General features: G+C 36.0%; 1 protein-coding gene and 1 pseudogene across 1 annotated transcript; one reads left to right on the forward strand and one right to left on the reverse strand.

Moving 5' to 3' along the window:
* The first annotated feature begins 369 nt into the window (after positions 1-369).
* LOC148951058 (uncharacterized) lies at positions 370-2,012 on the forward strand (annotated as a pseudogene).
* A 5,392-nt stretch (positions 2,013-7,404) lies between these two features.
* On the reverse strand, positions 7,405-24,855 carry LOC148951059 (RUS family member 1). The gene is made up of 2 exons (XM_089090115.1): positions 24,839-24,855; positions 7,405-9,662 (listed from the first exon to the last, which is right to left on the reverse strand). Exon 2 carries the CDS (start codon positions 9,653-9,655, stop codon positions 8,465-8,467), a length of 1,191 nt encoding a protein of 396 aa, XP_088946241.1. The 5' UTR covers positions 9,656-9,662; positions 24,839-24,855; the 3' UTR covers positions 7,405-8,464.
* Between the last annotated feature and the right edge of the window lie 2,680 nt (positions 24,856-27,535).

Consider the following 27,535-nt stretch of genomic DNA (forward strand, 5'->3'; position numbering starts at 1 on the left):
TTTTCATCACGTGACAGCAGGTAGAATTAATCATTCCTGGACAGATATAAAGTCATTGACCCCAAAGTAATGATGTAATACTGTCAAAGTAAAGGTAAACACCAGCTAATTAGTGTTATTTAGGCAGATAAACGGTTATTTTATGGGGCATGATCGGTTTGTTAGAACTATGGCTCAAAACATCGACTAGGGTATAGTTTTTGGGTTCCTGATGCCAAACGTGGTATAATTGTACCATTTTGGTACATTTCACCTCTACTGGTACAATTTAGTGCAATCCCACAAAATGTGGTACATTTTACACCATTATGGTACAATGTGGTACAATTCAGTATTTTTGTACCTATGTTTGTATTCTTTCATCTACAAATGAAGGGTATCCCTAGAACCAATCTCATGAGCTCTGAAGTAACAGCCTTGAAGAGAATCATTACTGCTCAGTTGAGCTACGGCGAAGAAAAGGAGAAAGCAGTTGCAAAGATCCTCACAAAAGAGATTCTTCGTTTCCCTCCATCCATTTTTGAACATCTTCCGCAGCAATCAACCAAGTCATCCTCTGGCTGGAAAATGAGGTTGGGGAACAAAGCTGTGCTGTTAAACTGGCAAAGAAAAAAAAAAGGAAGACTTGCAGCATGGCCGGCGACTTTGAAATCCAAAGAAACAACATCAGCTACAGTACACATCATTGACCTATTGTCCAAGATAAGGTCATATCGGCCTGCCAGGTTTGAAACGGTCAAATCCTTCGCGTAAAAATTGCTTCTATCGTTGCTGAATGATCTTTCAGTGGGTATTCCTGAAGTCCACATTGTCGTAGATCGGTACGACGGGCTGTTTGGGAAGGTCACGGACAACGGAGAGTCGCTCTCCTTGAAATCAGCAAGTAGACTCCGACGAGGGAAAGAGAAAAACCTCCAGATTTCAGCTCTTAGCACAATTGAAGAATGGGATACCGTACATGCAAGCTCAGCGTCTAAAAGCCAGCTCCTCGAAATTTTGTATGAAACCTGGAAGCAGATGGGTTATCAGCTTCCGAACGCATTCAACCTTTCTCTCTCAGGTGGGTTCAAGGAGAGCTTCAAAGTGTCTCTGGTCAAGCGTGGCGGCAGTCCAACTTTAGCAGAACACTGTGACTACGAGGAATCTTGTCCTCCAGCCACGAAGAGGCTGACCAACGCCTTATGACACATGCCAAGTACGCTAGCCGTTACGCATGTAGCATCGTTGTGCATGCCAACGACACAGACGTGTCAGTAGCCCGTGTTCATTTTTTGGACGAGCTTCAAGCTGAGGGACTGAGCGAACTTTTCTTGAAGTTCCTGACCTACATTATCCCAGTACACTAGCTGGCGGATGGAGTCCACTCGTCCAAAGAGGAGCAGATTATGTTACCGTTCGTGCACTGTCTGTCAGGATGTGACACAACGAACTTTTTCTTCGGCGTCGGGAAAGCTTCTTTCTTAAACACCGCGGCGTCTCCAACTTTTGCCTCAAAAATGGTGTCTGTGATGGAGCGGATCAAGGATGCAGAAGGGAAGCTTTCAGTCAACGCGTTTAGAGAAGTTTCCGACCTATCAAAATCCCTGGACATTGAAATGTACGGTAAACAGGCCGGATTCAATTCAGTGGCCAGTGTAAGGGCTTACATTTGGTGCCAGAAACAAGATGTGAGAAGACTGCCACCTTCTGATGACACCTTCGAGCCATGCATACGAAGAGCCATATTCGCTAAATGGATAATCTTGTCTTCAGTACAGGCTCGGCCGAGCATTCCAGATCCGCACCAGTATGGATGGAAGATGGCTGAAGGGGGAGTAGATGCGGTCGTCTCAAGCTGTAAAGAAGCATCAAGCCTGGAAGCTACCTGTAGATGCAAAAGTGGAAGATGTACGAAAGACTGTAGCTACTCAAAAATGAAAGGATGCTGCAGCTTATGCTCCTGCCGTGGAACGAGGAGGGTAGGCAGGGAGTCTGACCTTGCCCCATCTGAATTCTCGGAAGAAGAAAAATGAGGAATATTTTTGAAAGTTTTATTTGATACATTTTACTTTTAATTACAACAGGTCCCTAATCAGTTACTATTACCCAATTTTACGGGCCGGTCGAATAATACAACTCCAGTGCACCGACTGAATCCATCTGTGAAGCAGAATTCTTTCATGTAGTAAATATCTTAGTCATATCAGTGGCAAATGAGGTCCGAAAAAGATAATTGCAGAACCCTCAGTATACCAGAAAATATATTCGTCCATTCTAAAAAAACCCTTTTTTTAGTCAACATTTTTTTTAAACCTGTTTTTATTTTTAAGTAAAAGTTAAAAAATTTTAAACAGTTAGAAAGTTTGAAGTATTCCTACCCTTTGAAGAAAAAATAAATTATGTCCGTTTTCGCGATACGGCTAGTGATAATTTCAGTGACACTACAAAAAAAATTAGCAGACTTTTTAAAAATACTAATAGTTTATATTTTTTTAGCTCAAATTGTACAGAATTGAATGAACTTTCTCTTTTAATATGAAAAAAAGTGTGTTACCTTGAAGAAATTTCGAGTTTTTAGTCTTTCTTTGAGATATTAGTCAAATTTTACAGCACTTATTTTGAAACTGCGGTATATAGAGAAAAAAATTGTGTTTTCTTTTCAATTTGAAAATCATATTCTTTTAGATCTAGATCTCTTCTTTCGATTGATATAACATTACGCCCAATTCCTCAACTCAATAACTCGCAAAAAAAATCCTGAATTGTCACTTTTAGTTATAGGCTAAATTTGGCACTTCTGGCCTATATCTCAGAAACACCCCAACGGCGAACATGCGCCCTACGATACACGTTTTCAGCATGGTCGACTACCTTAAGATCCGTCCTCAGCATTTTTGTTCCTTCTGGCATGGCTGGGTACACGATACAGAATCTGGCGCCCTGACTATTTCGTTGTCTGGGGCAAATCCCCTTCGTATTACCCCTGGTTGCATTTGCTTACAGTAGGAGACTCGACAGTAAGACGTTAGAAGGCAGTGAAAGAAGTCAGTTCCGGAGAAAGTTTTGCGTCTTTTATATTTTTCATTAGTCCATACTTTTTTACTATACTGTTGTTGTGTTTGGCCTGGAGCATTTTATGTTCACCTGAAGCATTTGCGTGTTCTCCGGAATTCAGCTATGCGTGCTATTTATGGAATTGATAGACTGGCCTCAGTTAAAATATTTATCCGCGAATCCATATTTTACCGTTTTCAGGGTTGTGCTTATTTTATAAGCTTCAACTAATGTAGGATGTTATTAATAATATTGCTGCAATGTGTCTTTGTCATGTTTGAGACAGCTGTTGATGTCCATGGGCATCTAACAAAAAAGGTTGGTACGTATAGAAGGCCGATTAGATTGCCGAGTAGATTAGATTGTTTGCGAGGTCTGCTTTCTCTGCTCGCCATATTCTTCCAATGCTGCAGTCTCAGACGACATCTTCTATTAGGGATATCGTTGAAAGGTCCGGCTTCCGTGAGCAGTTGAGACACCATTGCCTGCATGTTTATGATTTTTTTTTCTAGTAGTTCTATGTTTTGTATATTTTTTTGTTTTGTTGTGGAATGGGAACAAAAATGCACGGCTGTAAGTTTTTTTTTTTTTGAGTGGCAATACAACCCAGAGTACTGGGATTCATGTTTTTATTGTGAATAAATTATGTCTCCATTGAAAAAAAAAACAAAAAAATCAGCGGGTTCGATTTCCCAGGAAAATTACAGCATTTAATCGATGGCAAAGAAACAAAACCAATCGTCTTGGATCAGCGAAGCCAGCCAAGATCCTGTAGCACTTTACGTTATTCTGTCAACATCAATCTAGTTATTCTTCACCTTATCATAACGTTTTATTCGATACCATTGTGATTTTAAATATTCCATCTCTACAGTTAACAGTGAATAACTTCCCAGCGAATGTGATTATAGGTTACGATCCCCTTTTGCCAGTTCTTCTAAGCTAACCATTTGACAGGTTCACTAACACAGAGCTGGATTTATACCATCTCGTGAAAGAGTAGGTTTTAAAGCTTTCTCGTGTCAAAATCCCCAGAATATGCAAACAATAGCGTCACATTATCAACAGAACAAATTTCATTTGTCTTGTTGACTTTTTAACCCTTTCAATATTCATAGTTTTTGCCAAGTTGATTTAATTCCTTCTGACTTTCCTTAACCCCTTCTGATTTTCTCTGCTTCTTCCAAGTTCCTTTAGTTTCTCTCAGTTTCCTTTAGACTCAAGTAAATTTCATAGTCCTCCCAAATGTTTTGATTGTCCAAGACTTTTTACTCCTCTTTTTGTATCAGCAAGTTTTTTCAACAGCATTTCTTTGTTTCGTTTTTACCCCCCCCCCCCCCCCCAGCTCTATTTGGTTCCTTCGAGCTTGGTTTTGTGGATTCTGACAGTCTTTGTCCCCTCCAAAATTCTAGAATCCCTTTGAATATAAAACTATTTTCATAATTTTTACCCAGTTAATGTTGTTCCTCTGTATTTCTTTAAACCCATCTGATTTTTTTTTTAACATTGAAGTTCCTTTAGTTGCTCTGAGCTTCCTTTAGGCCCTGGTAAATGTCATAGACCTGCCAAATTCCTTTATCTCTTTGACTTCTTCTAGTCCTCTTATACCCTCCCAGCTTTGCTTGGTTCCTTTGAGCTTGGTTTAGTGGCTTCCAAAAGTATTTGTCCCTTCAATTTTCATTTAGTCCAAGGTACTCTGAACTCAGTTTCGTGGCTTCCCACATTCTAACACATAAGTGCCTGAATTTAGTATTTAAGGCAGTAGCCAATAGACCCATAAGCCTTTTCTAAATAAAACTTATTATTTCTAAGACCCATAAATTTTCTGATTGCGTAAACACTACCTGCTAATCCTCCTCCCAATAGCATTAATTATTATTAAATAAGGATAAAAGAAATGTGAAACTCCATGCTGACACATAAAATAGATCAAAAGGGAATGGCCTCTGTACAAGCTGTTTAAATGCCAAAACAAAACCATTTTAAAGAGCCAAAACTTTAAATCATATGTTAAAGATCTTACATCACAAAACAATACTCTTATATAGAAGGCCCCAGAGATATGCAATATTAGGTTTATGCAACCCAATCTGAATAATTGGAGGTTGGAGTATAAGGGACATTGCTAAAGAGGGCCATACATGCCCACATTCCATGTATGACCAAAGAATTACTTCTGACTATTTGTCTAGACTGTTTTCATAGACTTGTTAGGTATGTTGTAAACACCTCGTTTCTTCCCCATTTCTTTATCGTATATCAAAATCAGACTCGGATTGAGAACCTTTTTTCCCTTATTTGTTAATTAAATTATGTTCTCGCGTTTCCCATAATAGTTTGCTAGCTTTTTGGTTTAATGTTTGTTATTATTTTAAGTTTTAATATTGAAGTTTTTCTTCGGTGATCTAGTAAAGCCATCTCAATTTTATTTGTGTTCTATTTCCTGTTTTTTGGGTGTCTATTTTCTTCTATTTTTAAATACCTTGGCATTTCATTTGGGTATTTTAACGTTTCCCAGTTAGTAGAAGACATTTATCGTCCTGTTGGTTACTTAAATTCTGCTTTTGTAGGTTATCTTGACAACTTGCAATCATTACGCTTTAATTTGTGTGATTACTTCAAGTATTTATATTTTAATTTTTGTTAGTACCTTTTCTTTACAAGAGCATGATTTTATGCGTGTTCCGTTATCATTTTTGTTATATCCAGTGGCATTGTTTGGAGGGGGAGAGAAAAAATTACTATATAGCCCATACCCCTTGACTCTCTGGATGGGGAACCCTCTTGTCCCCCCTCCCGATAAAAATGCTAGAGCTACGCCCCTGGTTATATCATACTTATTCTAAAATATCTTAACACTTGCAAAATGCAATAGAAAGGTCTGTGAATAATAGACTAAATCTACTCTAAAAATTCTTATTTGTACAACATCTGTTTCTATTCCTATATTTCATTCCAATCTGTAAATTTCATGGCTAGGGATTTTTTTAATATCTACTTTAGTTCATTTTCCGTCTTTTTTTTTAATGACTAGCAATGCCATTGGGCTTGTTTTTTTCACATAAATTACCTTAAACTTTTAGTTCAAAACTGAAATTCCGGTTCAGATGAAATTTGCCCCTAATGAAGGTGAAACACACATTTCTGGATAAAATATCCCTTCATTTTCGAATGTCAGCTTTTAGGGACACTGAGTAATGATTTGGAAAAAGTGAAGAAATGGCTAAGGCTAAATAAGCTGAAGGTAAATCACAGCAAATCGGGTTTCGCTGTCTGGGGCAAATCACCTTCGTATTACCCCTGGTTGCAAGAGCTTACAGTAGGAGACTCGACAGTAAGACGTCAGAAGGCAGTGAAAGAAGTCAGTCCCGGAGAAAGTTTTGCGTCTTTTATATTTTTCATTAGTCCATACTTATTTACTATACTGTTTTTCTGTTTGGTCTGGAGCATTTTATGTTCACCTGAAACCTTTGCGTGTTCTCCAGAATTCAGCTATGCGTGCTATTTATGGAATTGATAGACTGGCCTCAGTTAAAAATATTTATCCTTGAATCTATATTTTACCGTTTTCAGGGTTGTGCTTATTTTATAAGCTTCAACTAATGTATGATATTATTAATAATATTGCTGCAATGTGTCTTTGTCATGTTTGAGACAGCTGTTGATGTCCATGGGCATCTACCGAAATAGGTTGGTACGTATAGAATGCCGATTAGATTGTTTGCAAGGTCTGCTTTCTCTGCTCGTCATATTCTTCCGATGCTGCAGTCTCAGACGCCATCTTCTATTAGGGATATCGTTAAAAGGTTCGGCTTCCGTGAGCAGTTGAGACACCATTGCCTGCAGGTTTATGATTTTTTTTTCTACTAGTTCTACATGTTTTATATATTTTTTTGTTTTGTTGTGAAGCGGGAACAAAAATGCACGTATGTAAGTTTTTTTTTGGAGTGGCAATACAAGCCCAGGTTACTGGGCTTCCTTTTTTTGTGAATAAATTATGTCTCCATTGAAAAAAACAAAAAAAATCAGCGGGTTCAATTTCCCAGGAAAATTTATTTAATTTTATATACTTTTATGACCACAATGTTGTCATATTTTTTTGGCCTAGCTGACTGCTAATAAATCTAATTTTTTGAAACACTGAAAATTACAGTATTTAATCGATGGGACAGAAACAAAACCAATCGTCTTCGGTCAGCGTAACCAGCCAAGATCCTGTAGCACTTTACGTTACTCTGTCAAGATCAATCTAGTTATTCTTTGCTTTATCATAACGTTTTATTCAATACCATTGTCATTTTAAATATTCTATCTCTACAGAGTGAACAGTGAATAACGTCCCTGCGAATGTGTTTATAGGTTACGATCCCCTTTTGCCAGTTCTTCTGAGGTAACCATTTGACAGGTTCACTAACACAGAGCTGGACTTAGACGATCTCGTGAAAGAGTAGGTTCTAAAGCTGTCTCGTGTCAAAATCCCCAGAATATGCAAACAACAGCGTCACATTACTTATTGTGGTGATATTGGCGGTATAGGTGGCCAAGTTCTTTATTCTCTCAGCGATTTGTTTCTTCTACCTCCCCCATGGACAAGCGCTACTTTTAAGAGGAGGTAGTAAAATGTTCTTTTTATGTTAATTCTGTGTTTATTAATAAATTCTTACCACATCGAAAAAACATAATATCTAAATCCACTAATAAGAAAATAACAATTTTATCCTATTCACACGTATTATAGGCAGAGTTTAATCGTATCAATAGTGATTGATTGATACACATTTAATTATTTGTTGGACATACATATTTGACTTCAATTTATCAGTTCGTTAAATATTCATTATTATTTACTTGTTCACATACGATAACAAAACCGTTGGTATGAGACACACAAATGACCACAAAATACCACATAAAGAGTGCAGAGGTTTTAGTTGAACTTGATTATTTGGGTGTACTGCATATTCCCAAACACATGATTTCAAAAGATAAACTTGATTTCGAATAGATTCTGGAAACACAGAAATCTCAGCTCTAGGATATCTTGTCCTTTTTCCTTGCAAACAATGCTCCCCCACCAAAACAAGCTGTTCTCAGTTTCTCATCTGGATTTCAGCTTAAAGAAAATTTATTATTATCAGAAAAATAGCCACATTGGCAGAACACAGAATAATTTCCTATGTAAAGAAAATTCTTTTAAATATATAGGTTTTGCTTTCCTTTACTATCCCTTTAAGAGCAGAATCTTTCAACAGATGGTTTTGTTTTAACATTCAATAGGAAAAGCGTTGAAAAATAGGACACAAAATACGAAAACAAAAAATGAATACAAAATGGGGCGCATAGATTCTAGTCAAATAAAATTATTTGGGAATACTGAATATTCCTAAATACTTAATTTCAAAAAGATTCCAGAAACACAGAAATCTCAGCTCTAGGATATCTTGTCTTTCTCCACTTGCAAACGATACTCTCCAACCAATAACAGCTGGTCATCTATTTCCCATCCCACAGATTCCAGTTTAGAGACGAAATGCTCAGGATGCACACTAATGTTTTTCATTGCAGCAAGATAATAAGCTTGAATGGTATGTTTTGCATTACTTTTATTACTTAAAAAAATAGCAGTTTGCTTTATATTGCTATTTTTAACAAGCGCAAATAGTTCACTCTGAATTCCTTCAAGCTCCTTTAAGTATCCATACTTGCTAACTGAAGGGGCGATAATTATATCTTTACCAAACATGAGTCTTTCTCTCCCACAGCTCAAATTAAACAAAAACTCATTTCTATTAGCTACGTTAACAGAAGGCACGTGTCCATCTCTAGAAAACTGTTCAATAATGTAGTTCAGCCTGTGCCGATTCAGGCGAGGAATACGCAAAGAGGACACTGCTTTATAATTGGCATACACATGAAAAATAGAAAGAAGAACAAAAAAAGTGAGAGTCGTAGTTGTAGATGAAACCATAATAGGAAGAAGAAGGAGGTTTAGAACTAACGCAAATAGGTTTACAAGTGTCTCCTGGCTACCATCTTTTGCAGCTACATCTGCAAAGTTCCCTTTCTGTGCTTGATGATAAGTGAGAGCAGTCCGGGTAGCCCCACCAGCTACACCGACGATAGCTTTACAGATTCCAGCAATACAGAATATAGAAGACATACAATCTGGCATTAGCATTGGTGAAACAATTTCAAATCCCATGGCAATGTCATTTAGAATATCAGCAAAAAGACGCCACTGCTTGCAATTTGCATCAAGCTGACTTCCAATCAACGCAGAGAAAGAGATACGACCAATCATTGATGTACCATCTCTAATCAGCCAGGTCAAAGTGGCACCAAGAACTGTAGCATCTGCATTTCCAACGCCAACCCCAGTTAAAACAGCTTTTGTTGCCAACGCCCCATTTAAGCTGCTAAATAAAGCTTGAAAACTGTCCCATATTTGGTACTGCACATAGTCCTTACTAACTGATTCTGGAAAACCTTCTGGCAGAAAAATGTCAACAAAAAACTGAAATACATTGGGACAAGGAGCACAATGACGAGAATATTTTGCACCATCCGATGACAGTTCTAGACATCTTCTCTCTCCTTTGTATTCGACAATGACTCCTGACATGATTGATCTGAAAAATAAAAAGAATAAGTTATTCCACTCAATTTTTAAGACAAGAGTAGTTACAGTTCAAATATATCTATTTTTCCGCTTTTGGCATTAGAAACTGAAACTTTTAAATATTAACATCAAAATTTTAAAAATATAACTTTAAAACCAAACTTTAAAAACTAAAATTAATATCTAAAAAGTTAAGAGTAAATTTTTAAATTAAAACTTTAAGACTGAGACTTCCTAATATAAACCTAAACTTCTAAACTACAATTTTAAAACCTAAACTTTAAATCCTTACTAATAAAACCAAGAATGGAAATGAGTCTTTTGGGCTAAAATTGTAAGGTTTAGATGGGCGTATTCAAACCCTCAGAAATTAAGGCTAATGTCGTCATTTTCTAGAAATACAAGTTAAAAAGCAGAAATTCAAAGATTTTAATTATTTGAATTTGATATTCAGAGACATACCTAACAAGGCTAAATTAACTTGCAGTCAACCTGCATTTAAATGATAAAAAAAAACTGTAAAGTTAGAACTAAAAAATTATGGAATTGTAACCAGTATTGTGTGTTTAAGTAGGTGTATTCCCCTTCTTGCTAGAATGAGTGAACATTAATATTTGAAAAAAAGAAAGTCTTTGCATGCAAAAATGAAATAGTGATGTTCTAGAAATTTACAGGTTTTTAATAATGAAATTCAAAGTGAAAGTTGTACAATTACACCCAGAGGCGGCACTGTGGGTTTGATCTCAGCTTGCTAATGTACCACCTAGAGTTCAAACCCAGGTGTAACAACATGGAGGAGGGGCCAGTTTATTCCAAATTTCATTTGTCCTGTTGACTTTTTAACCCTTTCAATATTCATAGTTTTTACCGAGTTGATTTAGTTCCTTCTGAGTTTCCTTAACCCCTTCTGATTTTCTCTGATTCTTCCAAGTTCCTTTAGTTTCTCTCAGCTTCGTTTAGACTCAAGTAAATATCATAGTCCTCCCAAAATTTTTTGATTGTCCAAGACTTTTTACTCCTCTTTTTGTATCAGTAAGTTTTTTCAACAGCATTTCTTTGTTTCGTTTTTACCCCCCCCCCCAGCTCTATTTGGTTCCTTCGAGCTTGGTTTTGTGGATTCTGACAGTCTTTTTCCCTTCCAACTTTCTCGAATCCCTTTGAATATAAAACTATTTTCATAATTTTTACCCAGTTAATGTAGTTTCTCTGTATTTCATTAAACCCATCTGATTTTTTTAAACATTGAAGTTCCTTTAGATGCTCTGAGCTTCCTTTAGACCCTGGTAAATGCCATAGACCTGCCACATTCCTTTATCTCTTTGACTTCTTCTAGTCCTTTTAGTACCTCCCAGCTTTGTTTGGTTTCTTTGAGCTTGGTTTAGTGGCTTCCAAAAGTTTTCGTTTAATTTATCAATTCTACTCCAAGAGGAGCGCCTTAGCTCCACCTTCGAGTTCAACTGAGATTTTAAAGCTCAGCATGAGCTAAACAAACACTAATGATCAATAATAGCCCTGTTCATAAAGTGAGGCTGTTGTAGCTATTTCAAATATGATCAAGTACAATGAGTAAATTCAAAAGACAGGTAACTGCTGACCATTTTCAATTGGTTTATTATAGAACCTTGCAAACGTTTTGGCATTTGTCCAGCCTACATATTTTACGATTTGATCCGCGTCAACTCCTCTTGCTTTAAGGTGGGACGTTGAGGCAGACCGTGTGGCCCAACCTAAGTTCGATGCATCACTACACAAATATTTGTCAATTGCTTTAGAAGCATGATTGGAAATATCCAACCACCATTGAAGTTCCGAATTTACATCGGATGTTAAAATTAGCCCTTGCCGTAAAATCACCCCTCGCGTACTTTAGTGCTTGAGTTTTCAACAATTCCGCTTTCCGGTAATATAAAGGCCTAATTCCACAGCTGGGAATGTTGAAACAAGAACGCCTAGAGTTTCGGCCACTTCTTGAACCGTAGTCAATTCTTGACTAAGAATTTTTGAAACCAAATCTAAAACCTTTTTAATTTTTCTTTCCAGCAGGAAAATACACATTGATCATGAATCTAACATAAAACCCAGAAATTCTATTTGTTGGCTTGAGATAAAAATTGACTTTTCCGGGTGAATCACAAACCCCAGCTCTGACAGTAATTTTGCGGTTTCATAGACATTGTTTTTACATTCTAAATATGACCTTCCTGGAAGGAGAGAATCATCTAAATACACCACTGACAAATACCCTTTTCTTCGAAGCGGGGAGAAGAAGGGTTTCATAAGTTTCGTAAAAACCCTTGGGGCAGATGATAAGCCATTTGGCATTGAAGTGAATGCATGACAAACGTCTACTTCAAAAAAAAGCCACATTTGATCATCAAAGTCAACAGGGCATGAATAATAAAAATCGACTAGGTCAATAGAGGTCATGTAGCAATGTTTTGTCATTAAAAGAACCACAGAATGAACACTTTCCATTTTAAAATGATAATATTTAATGCTTTCGTTTCGTTTTTTAAGATTCAGAATAAACCAAGAAGACGCGTTTTTCTTCGAGACTGTAAAAACGGAAGAAATACAAAGTATTTCCTTTATGTTTGAACTTGGGCACTTTAACCGTAACACCTTTATACACTAAAGTACCAGGTTCTTTTCTTTTAGCCTATATTTCTTCAAACATAAAACTTTTGTTCTTTGTTTTCAAAGCTTTTAGTGGTGTTTTCTCAAATTTCAATCTTATAGCCTGAGGCTACAATATTCAAAATATTCAAATCACTGGTTATTGACTGCTATTTTAAGACGTACTTACTAATTCTCCCCACTTTAAAGTTATCAGCCAAATGTTGTGACTACCTATTAAAATTCACAACAAAATCATAAAAATCAAGGGCGGGGTATGTTAAATAGTAATAACCAGCTATTTGCGATCCCTTTTCTAGAATTTGGACCTCTACTGACGGTCCTGGCCCTGCCTTCTGAAATAATTTGGACGGGGGGCCTCGTTGTGCCATCGGCGATAACGGTAGGCCCCCCATTGCATGTTTTTTGGTCTTTCAAATAATTTTTTCAAATCCACAACGGATTTGGCTTTAGACGTTGTTTTCTCAACATCTTTGCCAAAAAGAAACTCCGTGACTTTGACTTCAGGAGCGCATAAAGCTGATGCTACACTGGGATCTCGGCTCACTTCAAATTTTATCGCATGACGCCTTTTTAGACTAAGATCATAATTGGGGAGGTCAAGCATGTGAACTGCATCTTTTAGGTTTTTGACATACTTTTCTTTGATATGCTCATTTTCAAGCTCAAGAATCACATTTGCTGCCTCTATAACATAAAATGTTAAGTGAAAAACTGTCCACTGCACTTGAAGTGCCTTTGCATCCCTCTGTCTAGCCTGTGATGAGAGAGTAGCCCCAATTTCACTATTCACCTTTGGAACAATAATTTTTTCAGTATTTGCAGGCCTAGGGTGGCACTCAAATAAATCTTTTAGCTTCCCTATTTCCAAAGGCTCAGATAAAGCTCTATTTGCAACTTTGGCAAGTTTCTTATGGATCTTGGGACCCTCTTTGGTACCAGAGCGTTCTTCAGAAATCTTCTTGAGTAGAGCGTCATTTGATGTGTTTTCTTTTAACCTTTTACCTTTGTGCTTTTCTGGAGAAGCCTTCAGTTTTGTGTCATGAAATTTCATGGGGCTCCAAGAGCAAGATTTTTCGTTCCTAAAACTAATTTCAGGGCTCCGAGAGCCATATCGAGCACGAGTTTGAAACTCTGGGCTCCGAGGGCCATTTGTTTGATCACTATCACTCTCACTTGAGAGTATTCTGCGACGCGAGTTAGCTTCATATGGCCTTCCACGATCATAATCCTCATCAAATAAATTGTCCAATAATCCAATCACTATTTCATTATCACTCTTTATTTAATTTGGTCTCAATCAAAGCGAAAGCTAATGTCAACTGGTGTTGTTTTGGTCAATCGATGCGATTGCACGTGTGTGTCTCTCAGTTGAACTCGAAGGCGGAGCTAAGGCGCTCCTCTTGGAGTAGGATTACTATTAAATAAGGCTAAAAGAAATGTGAAACTCCATGCTGACACATAAAATAGATCAAAAGGGCATGGCCTCTGTACAAGCTGTTTATATGCCAAAACAAAACCTTTTTAAAGAGCCAAAACTTTAAATCATATGTTAAAGGGATAATCTTACATCACAAAACAACACTCTTATATAGAAGGCCCCAGAGAAATGCAATATTAAGTTTATGCAACCCAATTTGAATAATTGGAGATTGGAGTATGAGCGACGTTGCCCAAGAGGGTCATATATGCCCACATTCCATGTATGACCAAAGAATTACTTCTGACTATATGTCTAGACTTGTTATGTATACTGTAAACACCTCATTTCTTCCCCATTTCTTTGTTCTCTACAGAGCCTTATCCCTGGTATAATAGTTTTGTTATATCATACTTTATATTTAGTTTGATTCAGTGACATCTTTTAATTTGAGTGCAAGAATTGTGATGTTGGGGTAAAAGTCACCAAAAGCCCACAAGATGATTGAGCAAATAGAGGAAGTATCTGTTATGGAAAATACAACACTCTTATATAGAAGACAAAACAACACTCTTATATAGAAGGCCCCAGAGAACTGCAATATTAAGTTTATGCAACCAAATTTGAATAATTGGAGGTTGGAGTATGAGCGACATTGCCCAAGAGGGTCATACATGCCCACATGCCATGTATGACCAAAGAATTACTTCTGACTATCACACTTTATATTTAGTTTGATTCTGTGACATCTTTTAATATGAGTGCAAGAATTGTGATGTTGGGGTAAAAGTCACCATAAGCCCACTAGATGATTGAGCAAATAGAGGAAATATCTCTTATGAAAAATAGCTTGGAAATAGTGACATACTTTAAAAGTTGCAGAAAAAATACACATTCATGCTTTATAAGCAGTTGAAACCAGGATATTTAAAAATTTTGCAACATGACTGAAAGATCCAGAAACATCAAAGACACGTGTCACAAGTAAACCATATTTGTTTCTCAAGTAGGGAAAAACCCCAATTTAATACCATGACCCAATAAGACCATACCTTATAGCAGTACATCAACTAGGGGAAGTTGGTAACCCCATAAAAGTCCCCCCAGAACCATAATACCTTTTCCTACTATCATGGTTGCCAAATGCATGGCAACCTAGTAAAAAACAAAGCACACTCCAATGTAACCAAAATTTAAAACGCGTTGTGAAAGAACTTTCAAATTAAATACAGTCTTAGACCACACTAACTATACATGACAAATGAAACCCGGAAAAGAGATAAAATAACAAAATGAAAAATAAAATCAAAATAGATGAAAAAACGATAGATTTGTCAGCCAGTGGCGAACCATGAAGTAGAAGAAATAAGAGAATATTTCTACAAGGACCTCCGCCAGGTCGTCCTCAGTGCTAAACAAAAAAGAAGAAGAAAAAAACGAAAATCTAACCTTTCGAAGTCTACCCGACAAAGACAGAACAGACACTAAATAGGTTGAAACGTAAAGAAGGTGGAAAAATTCGATGTCTTTTGCAAGTGTCTAAGAAATTAAACTGACAAATAAGATTGGCATGTTTTTTTTAACACACTTTAAAAAATCTAAAACAATACTGGTCCAATGCTCCCCGTAAGCTTGACGTAAATACATTCTTAGACCACACTGGCTATACATGACAAGTGAAACTCAGAAAAGAGATAAAATAACAAAATGAAAAACAAAATCAAAGAAGGTGAAAAAACGATGATTTTGTCAGCCTGTGGCGAACAATGAAGAAGAAGAAATACGCGAATATTTCGACAAGGACCTCCGCCAAGTCGTCATCAGTGCTAAACAAAAAAGAAGAAGAAGAAGAAAAAAAGCGAAAATCTATCCTTTTGAAGTTTACCCGACAAAGACAGAACTGACACTAAATAGGTTGAAGCGTAAAAAAGGTGGAAGAATTCGATGTCTTATTCAGGTTTCTAATAAATTGAACTGACAAATAAGATTTGCATGTTTTTAACACAATTTTAAAAATATAAAACAATATTGGTCCAATGCTCCCCATAAGCATGACGTAAATACATTCTTAGACCACACTGGGCTATACATGACAAATGAAACTCAGAGAGGAAAGAAAGTAACAAAATATTGTCGAAATATTTGCTTATTTCTTCTTTTTCATGGTTCGCCACTGGCTGACAAAATCCTCGTTTTTTCACCCTTTTTTATTTTATTTTTCAATTTGTTAGCAAAAGACATCGAATTCTTCCACCTTCTTTACGTTTCAACCTATTTAGTGTCTGTTCTGTCTTTGTCGGGTAAACTTCGAAAGGTTAGATTTTCGTGTTTTTTTTTCTTCTTCTTTTTTGTTTAGAACAGAGGACGACTTGGCGGAGGTCCTTTTCGAAATATTTGCGTATTTCTTCTTCTTCATGGTTCGCCACTAGCTGACAAAATCCTGGTTTTTTCACCCTTTCTTATTTTATTTTTCATATTGTTAGTTTCTTTCCTCTCTGAGTTGCATTTGTCATGTATAGCCAGTGTGGTCTAAGACTATATTTACGTCAAGCTTACGGGGAGCATTGGACCAATATTGTTTTAGATTTTTAAAATTGTGTTAAAAACATGCAAATCTTATTTGTCAGTTTAATTTCTTAGAAACCTGCAAAAGACATCGAATTCTTCCACCTTCTTTACGTTTCAACCTATTTAGTGTCAGTTCTGTCTTTGTCAGGTAAACTTCGAAAGGTTAGATTTTCGTTTTTTTTCTTCTTTTTTTTTGTTTAGCACTGAGGACGACTTGGCGGAGGTCCTTGTCGTAATATTTGCTTATTTCTTCTTCTTCATGGTTCACCACTGGCTGACAAAATCCTCGTTTTTTCACCCTTTTTTTATTTTGTTTTTCATTTTGTTAGTTTCTTTCCTCTCTGAGTTTCACTTGTCATGTATAGCCAGTGTGGTCTAAGACTGTATTTACGTCAAGCTTACGGGGAGCATTGGACCAATATTGTTTTAGATTTTTTAAATTGTGTTAAAAAACATGCAAATCTTATTTGTCAGTTTAATTTCTTAGAAACTTGCAAAAGACATCGAATTCTTCCACCTTCTTTACGTTTCAACCTATTTAAAGTCTGTTCTGTCTTTGTCGGGCAAACTTCGAAAGGTTCTTCTTCTTCTTCTAATTCACAGCAGGCGAGCTATTCAGTTGATACTATTTAGCCCTTTTCTTTTTGCTTCACTCTGTGGGCAACAGAGCTACTGGCTTGGTTGTCTCTTATTCTCAGATATCTTTCAGTAAATCTTTTGACTCAAGGAGTTCAAATATAGGATGATAGATATCAATTTCTGTGCTCTGTTAGCAGGTATAGTTGGCTAGGCTCTTGGCTGATAGTGAGATTTTGTGGTATTTGAAGCATTTTAACAGTTTCCAAAGCAAGGTATGTTGTGCAGACGTCAGCATATTACATTCAAATAGGCAATGGTCAATTGTTTCATTATTCATATTACAATGCCTGCAAAGAGGAGACACGGGAATTGAACCACTTGAATTAGAAAACTTATATGAGAATGCAAGAAAATTTAGTCCATTTGTTCCAGAACGAATTCTATGATAAATTTTAGAAAGATACTTATTGGGAAAGGGGGAAAGGATAGGATTACTTTTACTGAAATTAATATCTGATAGCCTCCATCGGTAAATATCTCTAATTGGGATTGGTCTCCCACTTGGCTGGTCAATATTTATAGCATTTTTTGCTATTTCATCAACCTGATGATTACCACTTATGCCAGAGTGGCTAGGAAATGTTAGATTTTCGTTTTTTTTTCTTCTTCTTTTTTGTTTAGCACTGAGGACGACTTGGCGGAGGTCCTTGTCAAAATATTTGCTTATTTCTTCTTCTTCATGGTTCGCCACTGGCTAACAAAATCCTCGTTTTTTCACCCTCTTTTATTTTTCATTTTGTTAGTTTCTTTCTTCTCTGAGTTTCATTTGTCATGTATAGCCAGTGTGGTCTAAGACTGTATTTACGTCAAGCTTACGGAGAGCTTTGGACCAATATTGTTTTAGATTTTTTAAATTGTGTTAAATAACATGCAAATCTTATTTGTCAGTTTAATTTATTAGAAACTTGCAAAAGACATCGAATTCTTCCACCTTCTTTACGTTTCAACCTATTTAGTGTCTGTTCTTTCTTTGTCGGGTAAACTTGGAAAAGTTAGAATTTTCGTTTTTTTTTCTTTTTCTTCTTTTTTTTAGCACTGAGGACGACTTGGCGGAGGTCCTTGTCGAAATATTTGCTTATTTCTTCTTCTTCATGGATCGCTACTGGCTGACAAAATCCTCGTTTTTTCACCCTTTTTTATTTTATTTTTCATTTTGTTAGTTTCTTTCTTCTCTGAGTTTCATTTGTTTGGCCATTGTGGTCTAAGACTGTATTTACGTCAAGCTTACGGAGAGTATTGGATCAATATTGTTCTAGATATTTTTAATTGTGTTAAAAAATATGCAAATCTTATTTGTCAGTTTAATTTCTTAGAAACCTGCAAAAGACGTCGAATTCTTCCACTTTCTTTACGTTTCAACCTATTTAGTGTTTGTTCTGTCTTTGTCGGGTAAACTTCTAAAAATCTATCGAAAGGATAGATTTTCGTTTTTTTCTTCTTCTTCTTCTTTTTTGTTTAGCACTGAGGACGACTTGGCGGAGGTCCTTGTCGAAATATTTGCTTATTTCTTCTTCTTCATGGTTCGCCACTGGCTGACAAAATCCTCGTTATATCACCTTTTTTTATTTTATTTTTCATTTTGTTATTTTCTCTCCTCTCTGAGTTTCATTTGTCATGTATAGTCAGTGTGGTCTAAGACTGTATTTACGTCAAGCTTACGGGGAGCATTGGACCAATATTGTTTTATATTTTTTAAATTGTGTAAAAAAAACATGCAAATCTTATTTGTCAGTTTAATTTCTTAGAAACTTGCAAAATACATCGAATTCTTCCACCTTCTTTACGTTTCAACCTATTTAGTGTCTTTTCTCTCTTGGTCGGGTAAACTTCGAAAGGTTAGATTTTCGTTTTTTTTCTTCTTCTTTTTTGTTTAGCACTGAGGACGACTTGGCGGAGGTCCTTGTCGAAATATTTGCTTATTTCTTCTTCTTCATGGTTCGCCACTGGCTGACAAAATCCTCGTTTTTCACCCTTTTTTATTTTATTTTTCATTTTGTTAGTTTCTTTCCTCTCCGAGTTTCATTTAACTTTCAAATTAAGAAAAATCTCAAGTTTGAAGCTGATTCAGAACGGTAACTTTTATTTATTTTAGTTAATTGTAATGGTAAAAATGTATTACAAAAACAGATCCATGGGAATTTTGATAACAAGCCTTAAAAATGGTATCAGATCAAAATGAAAACCATACCATTGGAATCTTCATAGCTAAAAACATCATACAGAAGAAATACATCCCCTGACTCATATTCATCTTGAAAAACAAGGTGAATCACCATTTTAGAAGGGTAGCAGTGATGTGACTTCTTCTTTTTAATTCTTTATTGTTTGTGTTACTGCTAGTGGGGCCCTAAAACATCATATAGAGATTATTCTGGGGCTCATTAGAAAGAAAATCGATAAATCTATTGCCTTTTTTATGTAACAAAAGAAAATATTAAAATAAAATGCAATTTGATTTAATGCACATTTGCAGGGTTATCCTAAGAATTTTTTTTAATACTTGTGTTATACTTACTATTAAATACTTACAATGTTACGTTTTCTATTTTCTACTTATTTATGTTTATTCCAGTTTATTTTTTGAATTTAATATGGCAGACTAAAAAACTGTTCAAATATTTCAAAGGTTTTAAGCTTTTTTTTTTATTTAATGCACATTTGCAGTGCAGGGTTATCCTAAGAACAAAAAGTTTTAATTTTAGTCTCTATGCAAAATGAGTTTCTTTTTGTCTTCATTTAATAGAAATCTAATGTAAGGATCTTCTCAAGATGAGTCCAATAGCTATGTGACATCATTTATATGAAAAGTGTGATTTCAAATTTAAGACCAGCAATCCTGATTGGCCAGAAATTAAAGAAGCAGAACATATTATACCTGCTGATAATATATTTATCATAGAGCAGTCCACTCAAGAACGTCCTAATCTTCTTGCTCAAGTTCCAAAACAAAAACTTGACAAAATAATCAATGATTTGGATAAAAAAAGATATTTGGAAAGATGGCAGCATATGCAAATATAGCTGATTTTCAAAAATGTGGAATATGGTATCACAAATGCATTTGCTATTGAGTTACTACTGCACGGTGGCTAAAGGACTCCTCCTGTGAAGTTCAAGTTGCTCTGATGTTCAAGTCTCACCATTGTTCAAATCATACAAAAGGAATAAAAAAGGAATTTTCGCATGACCTTGCTGCTTATCAAAGAGACTCCAATAATGACCAGTTACACAAGACAATTGTGATGTCGCCACATATAATGCTTATTTACTGAAAAAATTTCAATGTCACATTAATGTTGAATATGTTGGCACGATACATCCAGTTAATCATTTATATAAATATATCTACAAAGGACATGTTTGTACTTCAATAAAGATTGGCAAAAAGCAACAGTGTCTGGTTTACAATGAAGCAGACACTTATGTAGAAAAATGCGGCATTATACTAATTGAAGCATGCTTGGTTAAAAATATTCAAAGAAAGTACCATGTTGTTTAATGTTTGAATATTCATTTACCTGGACAAAACCAAATGCAAGATATCAGCCAAGCTCAAGAAGATTTGATGGACATTAGACAACAAGGGTTGATGTTAGAAGCATATTTTGAATAAAATCAGGTGTTGAAACAAATGAAAACAAACCAGAATTTTACTATTACTGGGAAATGTCTGAAAACTTTAAATGGAATGGGAAAACAATTCTCTATCATGTGAAGGATACAACAAAATTTGAAGCTCTCCTTACTGTGAGTCATATTTGTTATGCAACATAAAAACAAACATGCCTAGCTCATGGCTTTCCATTAAACAATACACAGTGGATAGATGGCTTAGAAGAAATACTACTGTCCAAAATACCTTCTGTAATACAAATGCTCTTTGTTCATATCCTTGTTTTGAAAATTCTGCAGATCCCAAAGATTTTTGGGAAAGATTAAAGATCAGCTGGCAAAGGTTTTTTTTGTGTACACAACAAAATAATTTATCTTAAGATACTGCAATCAAATGTGCTTATCATATTTTTGTATCCAAGTTCAATACAATGGCAAAACAAGGTCAAAATTTCAATTTTTAGGTGGAACTATTTGGTAAGGACAACACTGAGACATACAAAGATGATAAAACATGGAATTTCTAAATTTTAATGAATCAGCTGCAACTAGAGAAAGTATGTGTTGGTTTCTGCAAGGAAAAAAAGGCTGAAATTCATGTTTCATGCTTTTTGTTGAAACAATGCCCCATTTTTCAAAAGCAGTTTGTCCCCAAATGGGATGAGAAGAGGCCAAAGAAAGGATTTGGGAAGAAAATTGGGACTTTTTTGGAGGGTTTAAAGAGGCAAGATTTGAATAGAGTGGGATGGAGTAGAAGTGCCCTAAGTTGTGTTAGTCTCAAGTCGCTTGGTGCTGCAGTAAGTTGTTAGTAGTAGTTCTTAAAATATGATAAAACCATTGGTTTTATACAATAAACCTTAAAAAAAAAAAAAAAAAAAAAAAAATGCATTCCTAACCCTCCTTGCATAAGAAGTTAAAATTTTTATATACATTCAGACAAGGACTTGAAACTTCTACAACATATTTCTCTTGTGATAGTATAATTTTTCATCTAAACTGCTCCCCCTTTTTGGGTTGATTTTTCTGTTTTTTGAAAATAGAGCATATTTTCTAAGGCTGTTAACTTTTGATGGGTGACTTGAAATTAATGGATTTAATATGTTTAGGAACATAATGAAAATACAATTCTTTAAGTGTATATATTTTTGTCAAAACTCCTTTTTTAGGGTTTTGAATTTTTTACCTGTAAACTGTTCACCCTCTTTGTGTTGCTTTGCCCCTTTTACAAAAATAGAGCATATTTTCTGAGGCCCTTAACTGTTGATGTTTGACTGAAACTTAGTGGATTTTATATATTTAGGAACATAATGAAAAGACAAGTCTTTAAGTGCATATAATCCTAAAAAAACTCCTGTTTTTAGGGTTTTGAACAATACTTAGAGTATATCAGCACCGACAGTTTAATAAATAAAACAAAAACATAAAAACCAATAATCTTGTGTAAGTGAAAACAAAGTTTCTGGTATCACCTGTCTCACTGTTCCAGTAAATTTCCCAAATTTACAAAAGAATTGCAGCAAGCACAAGCTGCCTATGTATTTTGTGGAAGCAAAAACATGAATGTAATCTTGTATGTCACAAATGAAAACACTTTTCACATGCCATGCAATGCCTAAGAAAAGGGCAAGGGGCTCCATGTCTTTTTTCCTTTATCATGGCATGCACATAGTGCTTTTTGATTTAGTCCAACATCCCTTTCAACAACCCCTGGAAGTTTCACCTTAGGACCATTAGTAATACTAAAATTTCTGTGGAGGGTGGGTGGTGCCAGCCAGGGGCGTCATATGGGGGTGGCAAGGGGGGGGGTAGTTGCCCCCCCAGTAATGTGAAGAGAAAGATTATTATATATCCTATGTCCCTTGACTATGTGGATATGGACCTCTCCTGCCCCCCCCCCAATAAAAATGCTGGAGATCCACCCCTGGTGCCAGCCATCATACATCAATTGATGTATTTTTTATTCGTTCCAAATCAATAATTGCTTCTTGGAGAAATCAGATTTTGAGTCCTAGAAGGCGTTCAAAACAGCTCATACCCCCCAAAAGTTTAAAATGTGTTTTTAAATTAACAGTCTAGTGAAAAAAATTGTCATCTGTAGCTGACTTAGGAATAATAATTATTGTTTTCCTTAATTGTAATAGTAAAATGTTATTTTGAAAAAATCCCAAGGATTTTTAAAAAGAGCCTGAAATTCCACAAAATGACATCAGTGTTTTGCTCCAAGAACTATTTAGAGGTTTCAGGCAGAGGTGGCTTCAAGCACCAAGGCTAGGAGGGGGGGGGGGGAAAGATCCCATTGTTTAAATGACTCTAAGATCACATTATATGACTTGCAAAAATTTACTATAATATTAATCTTTTATCATTTTATTCTACTATATTTCTATTTGCCTGTTCTTCAAAGTGGACCACCACTGGACAATCTTGCTTAAGTCAATGGGATCAGTGAGGTCTTTCTCATTTGCCACCAACATGAGGGAATGTAGCCAAGCATTAACCACGGCAGTTCTAAACAAATTATTAACAAACTTGAGCCTGCCAAATGTTATTTTGGGAGCAGCAACTGCAATAGTTGTTGTTGCAGCCAATTTATGAAGGCAATTAGCTTGCTTAAGCTGATGTTGCCAGCAATATTCTTTACCTAAGACTTCTCTGAAGCAAGCAGCACCATGGCAAAACTGGAACAAAACTTCAAGCTCTGCTTAAAAAGCAATAGAATCTGGAGGTCTCTCTTGATTTGGAAAAAAAATTGTTGCTAGCTCAATATCATCAACTGAAATCCTTTTTTTTAAAGAGGCTGAAGTAAGGAGCAAAATTGCTGAAAATTGACAAAGTAGTCAACCTTTCAAGCAGGATTCTAAAATGTTGTCTATGGAACTGATACATTGAGATCTCAGCTTGACTCTGAGCTTAGCTGTCAAAACAAGATGGTCCAAGTTGCTGACAATGATGTTGGAAAAATCTTGATAAATCTGATTGAAATCTCTCTACTTGAATGAACTATCCCAGTATCTTCAAAAGCACTCCTGTCCGGGGTAAAAAACTCAGTAAATTTGCAGGTGGCACAATAATTTAGCTAGGATGAAAGTGTAAACATCATTTGATGTCCTTCTTTATGCTCTTTTATAATTCAATAATTGCTTCTGTTGCAAATTGCATCTTGAGCCCTTAAAGGGGCCCCAAAGATATTTCATTTTTGTAATCTCACAAAGAAGTTATAAACACTAGTTAAGTTATTGAAAAGTTGTTAAAAACATATCTCTAGTTTATAAATAAGATGTTCAAGAATAATATATTCCAAAAATACTTATTTATATCAATTCAAACCTCATTTATTGAACAATTCAAATATAAACCATTTTCTTAATGTTTCAAGTTTTTCAAATGTTGTTGACAAAAATAGCCCTGAATTTTGTGATTCAAAACTTTGCCATCAACAATCCAGGGTATATTCCAATTCAGGGTATAAATTTGCATATTAGGGGGGTGTGGGTAGGTAAATTTCAGGGTAACTTTGTAGTGGGCCATATAATTTAGCTAGGTTGAAAGATCCTTTTTTTATGTTCTTTCATAATTCATATAAAATACTTTTGGGGCCCTTTTAAGAGCTTAAGATGCAATTTGAGCATTTATTGAATTATGAAAGAGCATAAAAAAGGCATCAAATGATGTTTTCACTTTCATCCTGGCTAAATTATAGTGCCACCTACAAATTTACCAAAAACTCTGGGTATACAGCCAAGTCTTGCTAGTCCTTCTCAAGTGTTGTATCATTCTCAACCTTCTATTGTAATCAAGTTTTTTTCACTGTCCTGTATACATTTGCTTTTAACTTCAATGCCCTTTTTTAGGCTTATAACAAATATAATAAGCATTTCTTTCGAAAATAAGTTTCCGCCCCCCCCCCGATCTATGTCACTTTAGGGGTAGGGTAGGTAGCTCGGCTATAGGGGGGGGGGCTGAAAGAAATTTCACTATAAATGAGCAATATATTTGTAATCAGCATAAAAAAAAAGGCATCAAATAGTGTATTCACTTTATTCCTAGCTCAATAATATGATTTCGTACAACTTTACCAGATGGAGCACCTGGGAAGTGGATGAAGCCAAAATAAACGACTTAATGACTTCACAAAAAGTAGGGTCTAGCCTAAATCTGAATGACCAGACTAAAAGAAATCATGTGAGCATAAGCAGGTTTTTAAGGCAAGAGTTGCTACTAATATGGTCCCTTTAAACCTGGTTTAATCTAAATGACTGTATTAAAAAACAAAGTTAGAAAATTAAGACTAAACAAATAAATAAAACAACTCTGAGCAAACGTGGTTTTTTTTAGTGTTGGGCGATATTCGATATCGATATTGATATATCTATATATCGGACGAAATATCGATATCTAATATCGAAACGTAAATATCGATATCGAAAACGATATTTCGGAATTTTCCAGTATTTTCAGCTTTTCTCGCCATTTACTCGTGAACGACCAACAGAAAAGGTCCCACAGAGAAAAAAGTTTTCCAAATCTTCCAGAAGAAAAAGAATAACTTATGAAATCCAATGACTCATAAGACGGAGCTAATGAATGCTCCAGAAACGTTGAAATAAACAACAATGACATTGTCATTCCTTATCATTCCACAGTTTGTATGTTTTTTAATGGAATGATTGAAACTTTTGTTAACTAACAGAGGAATGTGCGATTTTATCTAGTTTTATTTAGAATTTACCGCAATTTTCAAAAAATCATAACATGTTTATGTTGGTAAGTACATTTTTATGCTGGAAGTACAATATCCTCCAAAAATGTGTAATTAGTGTCAGTTAACAAGTTTTCTTGTCATATTTACAAGTTGAATCAAGAAGGCACACTTGTGCCTCTTTAAAGAGGCGACCCACCACAATGTTAAGCAATTTCCGGTCCTAGAGGTCGCAGAGAGACGGCGGTGATTGCATTTTGTAGCCCAAGCTCAAACTAAGAAACGTGCAAAATTCCATCTTCCTCCGACTTTATCTTCATGGGGTAAACTGGGCCGGAAGTTTCCACCTTCCCACCACAGCCCCCCTTTAACGCTGTCCGATCGGGCTGAAATTTAGAGGTTAAGCTTTCCTATGGCCCGGGAGCTTATCTCCGAAATTTCAGCTCAATCCGATCAAGCCTTCCCTGTTTTCCAAAAACCAGATATAGCCACTTCATGTTCATTTCTCTTTTTTGTATTAGCCACGCCTACAGGCCACAGTTGGCAACGGATCCGGGTGAATGAGGACTCATTCGAAGCGGAATTTGACCTGTTAGGGCCTTTTGATATTTTCAGACCGAAAAAATTATCCCCCGAATTTACATTTACGAAAAACCTCGTTTTCCTATAAGAGCCCATGTTAAATTTTCCCACCACAGCCCTCCTTTAACGTTGTCCGATCGGGCTGAAATTTAGAAGATAAGCTTTCCTAGGGCCTGGGAGCTTATCCTCGAAATTTCAGCTCAATCCGATCCCTTCCCTGTTTTCCAAAAACCAAATATCAAGTTTTGTGGGTATTTGCTTGCCACAAAAATAGATAGCAAAGACTAAAAATAATATAGCAATTGTCTCTGTGGTACAGTGGTCGCTACTACTGACTGTCAGGCGGAAGACCCGGGTTCGATTCCCAGTTAGAGGAAATTTTTTTTATATTGAATTTAAAGTTTAAAAAAGAAACTCTTTTTTAAATCCAATCTATTAAATGCTTCGGCTCAACAGGCGTCTCTAGAAGAATATCACAGTCGGCCTTCAGGTTACAGGTAAGTCTCCACTGCTTTGATAACATGCCGTATACCCGCATGCTCGAAGACAAGTTGAAAAAAGAAAATCTTACTGCGCATTTGATTTGAGTATTCAGGAATTAAAAGCCTTAACACAAGAATCTTCAAGAGCGGGGGGTTTGGGGGGCGGCAGCCCCCCAACTTTAACTCTTGACACGATCAGCTAACAGTTAGTCAAGTAATAATAAGTGATAAACTGTACAAAAATGTGCAGAAATTATTTGAAAAAAACTACGTTTTCTAAAGAGTTAAAGAGGCTGAGTCACAAGTTCGAACCTTAAAACGTACGGGGATTAGGAGGTACAGTTGGGGGGCTGCCGCCCCCAAACCCCCACTTTCGCAACCTTTAAATAAAAAAAAGTTTTTTAAACTGAAAGTAAGGAGCGACATTAAAACTTAAACGAACAGAAATTATTCCGTATATGAATGGGGCTGTGCCCGCCGCAACACCTCGCGCGTTAAGATCAATTTTTTATTTTTTAAAAAAAATATTTTTGTGTACGAAAAAAATTCTATTACCTATCGCGGGGGGGTGGCGGGCCCAGCCCCTTTAAAATAAGGACTAATTTCTGTTCGTTTTAAGTTTTAATGTCGCTCCTTACTTTCAGTTTAAAAAACTTTTTTTTATTTAAAGGTTGCGAAGGGGGGGGGGGGGTTTGGGGGGCGGCCGCCCCCCAACTGTACCTCCAAATCCCTGTACGTTTTAAGGTTCGAACTTGTGACTCAGCCTCTTTAACTCTTTAGAAAACGTAGTTTTTTTCAAATAATTTAATTAAGGGTCTCCTAGAAGGGTCGTGATTCTACCTGGTTGATAACAAATTAGGCTATATGAAAACTTTGTGTGGAGTTATAGCCTAGTAAAGTGTTGCTGGAAAAAAAGGCAGTCACGCACCCTGTTTGAATGAGTCACCCTTAGGTTTATGTGAAATTCCCAGTAAGATTCTGGAAAACTTTTATAAAACTAATACAAACTTAACCTAGACTATGCTATAGTGGAGGGGTTATATTGGGTAAAACCTCCCAGTGCTTGGCTAATGCATAATCTTTGACAAGTAGGCTATCCTGATCAAAATACACTCCTCCTAAACATTTAAAACAGGCTCCCAATCTTGGGCACAATGTATAAGTTTAGGCTGTTGGTATTGGTGGTAAATTTGCAGGTGGCACAATAATTTAGCTAAGATGAAAGCAAATACATAATTTGATTC

The sequence above is a fragment of the Artemia sp. Qi Xiang Cuo genome, chromosome 6 (genome assembly GCF_049724085.1).
Source record: "Artemia sp. Qi Xiang Cuo chromosome 6, ASM4972408v1, whole genome shotgun sequence".
NCBI lineage: Eukaryota > Metazoa > Arthropoda > Branchiopoda > Anostraca > Artemiidae > Artemia > Artemia sp. Qi Xiang Cuo.

What these genes read in the sequence shown, in the direction of transcription:
- LOC148951059 (XM_089090115.1), bottom strand. Translation starts at nt 9,655, where the DNA reads ATGTCAGGAGTCATTGTCGAATACAAAGGAGAGAGAAGATGTCTAGAA.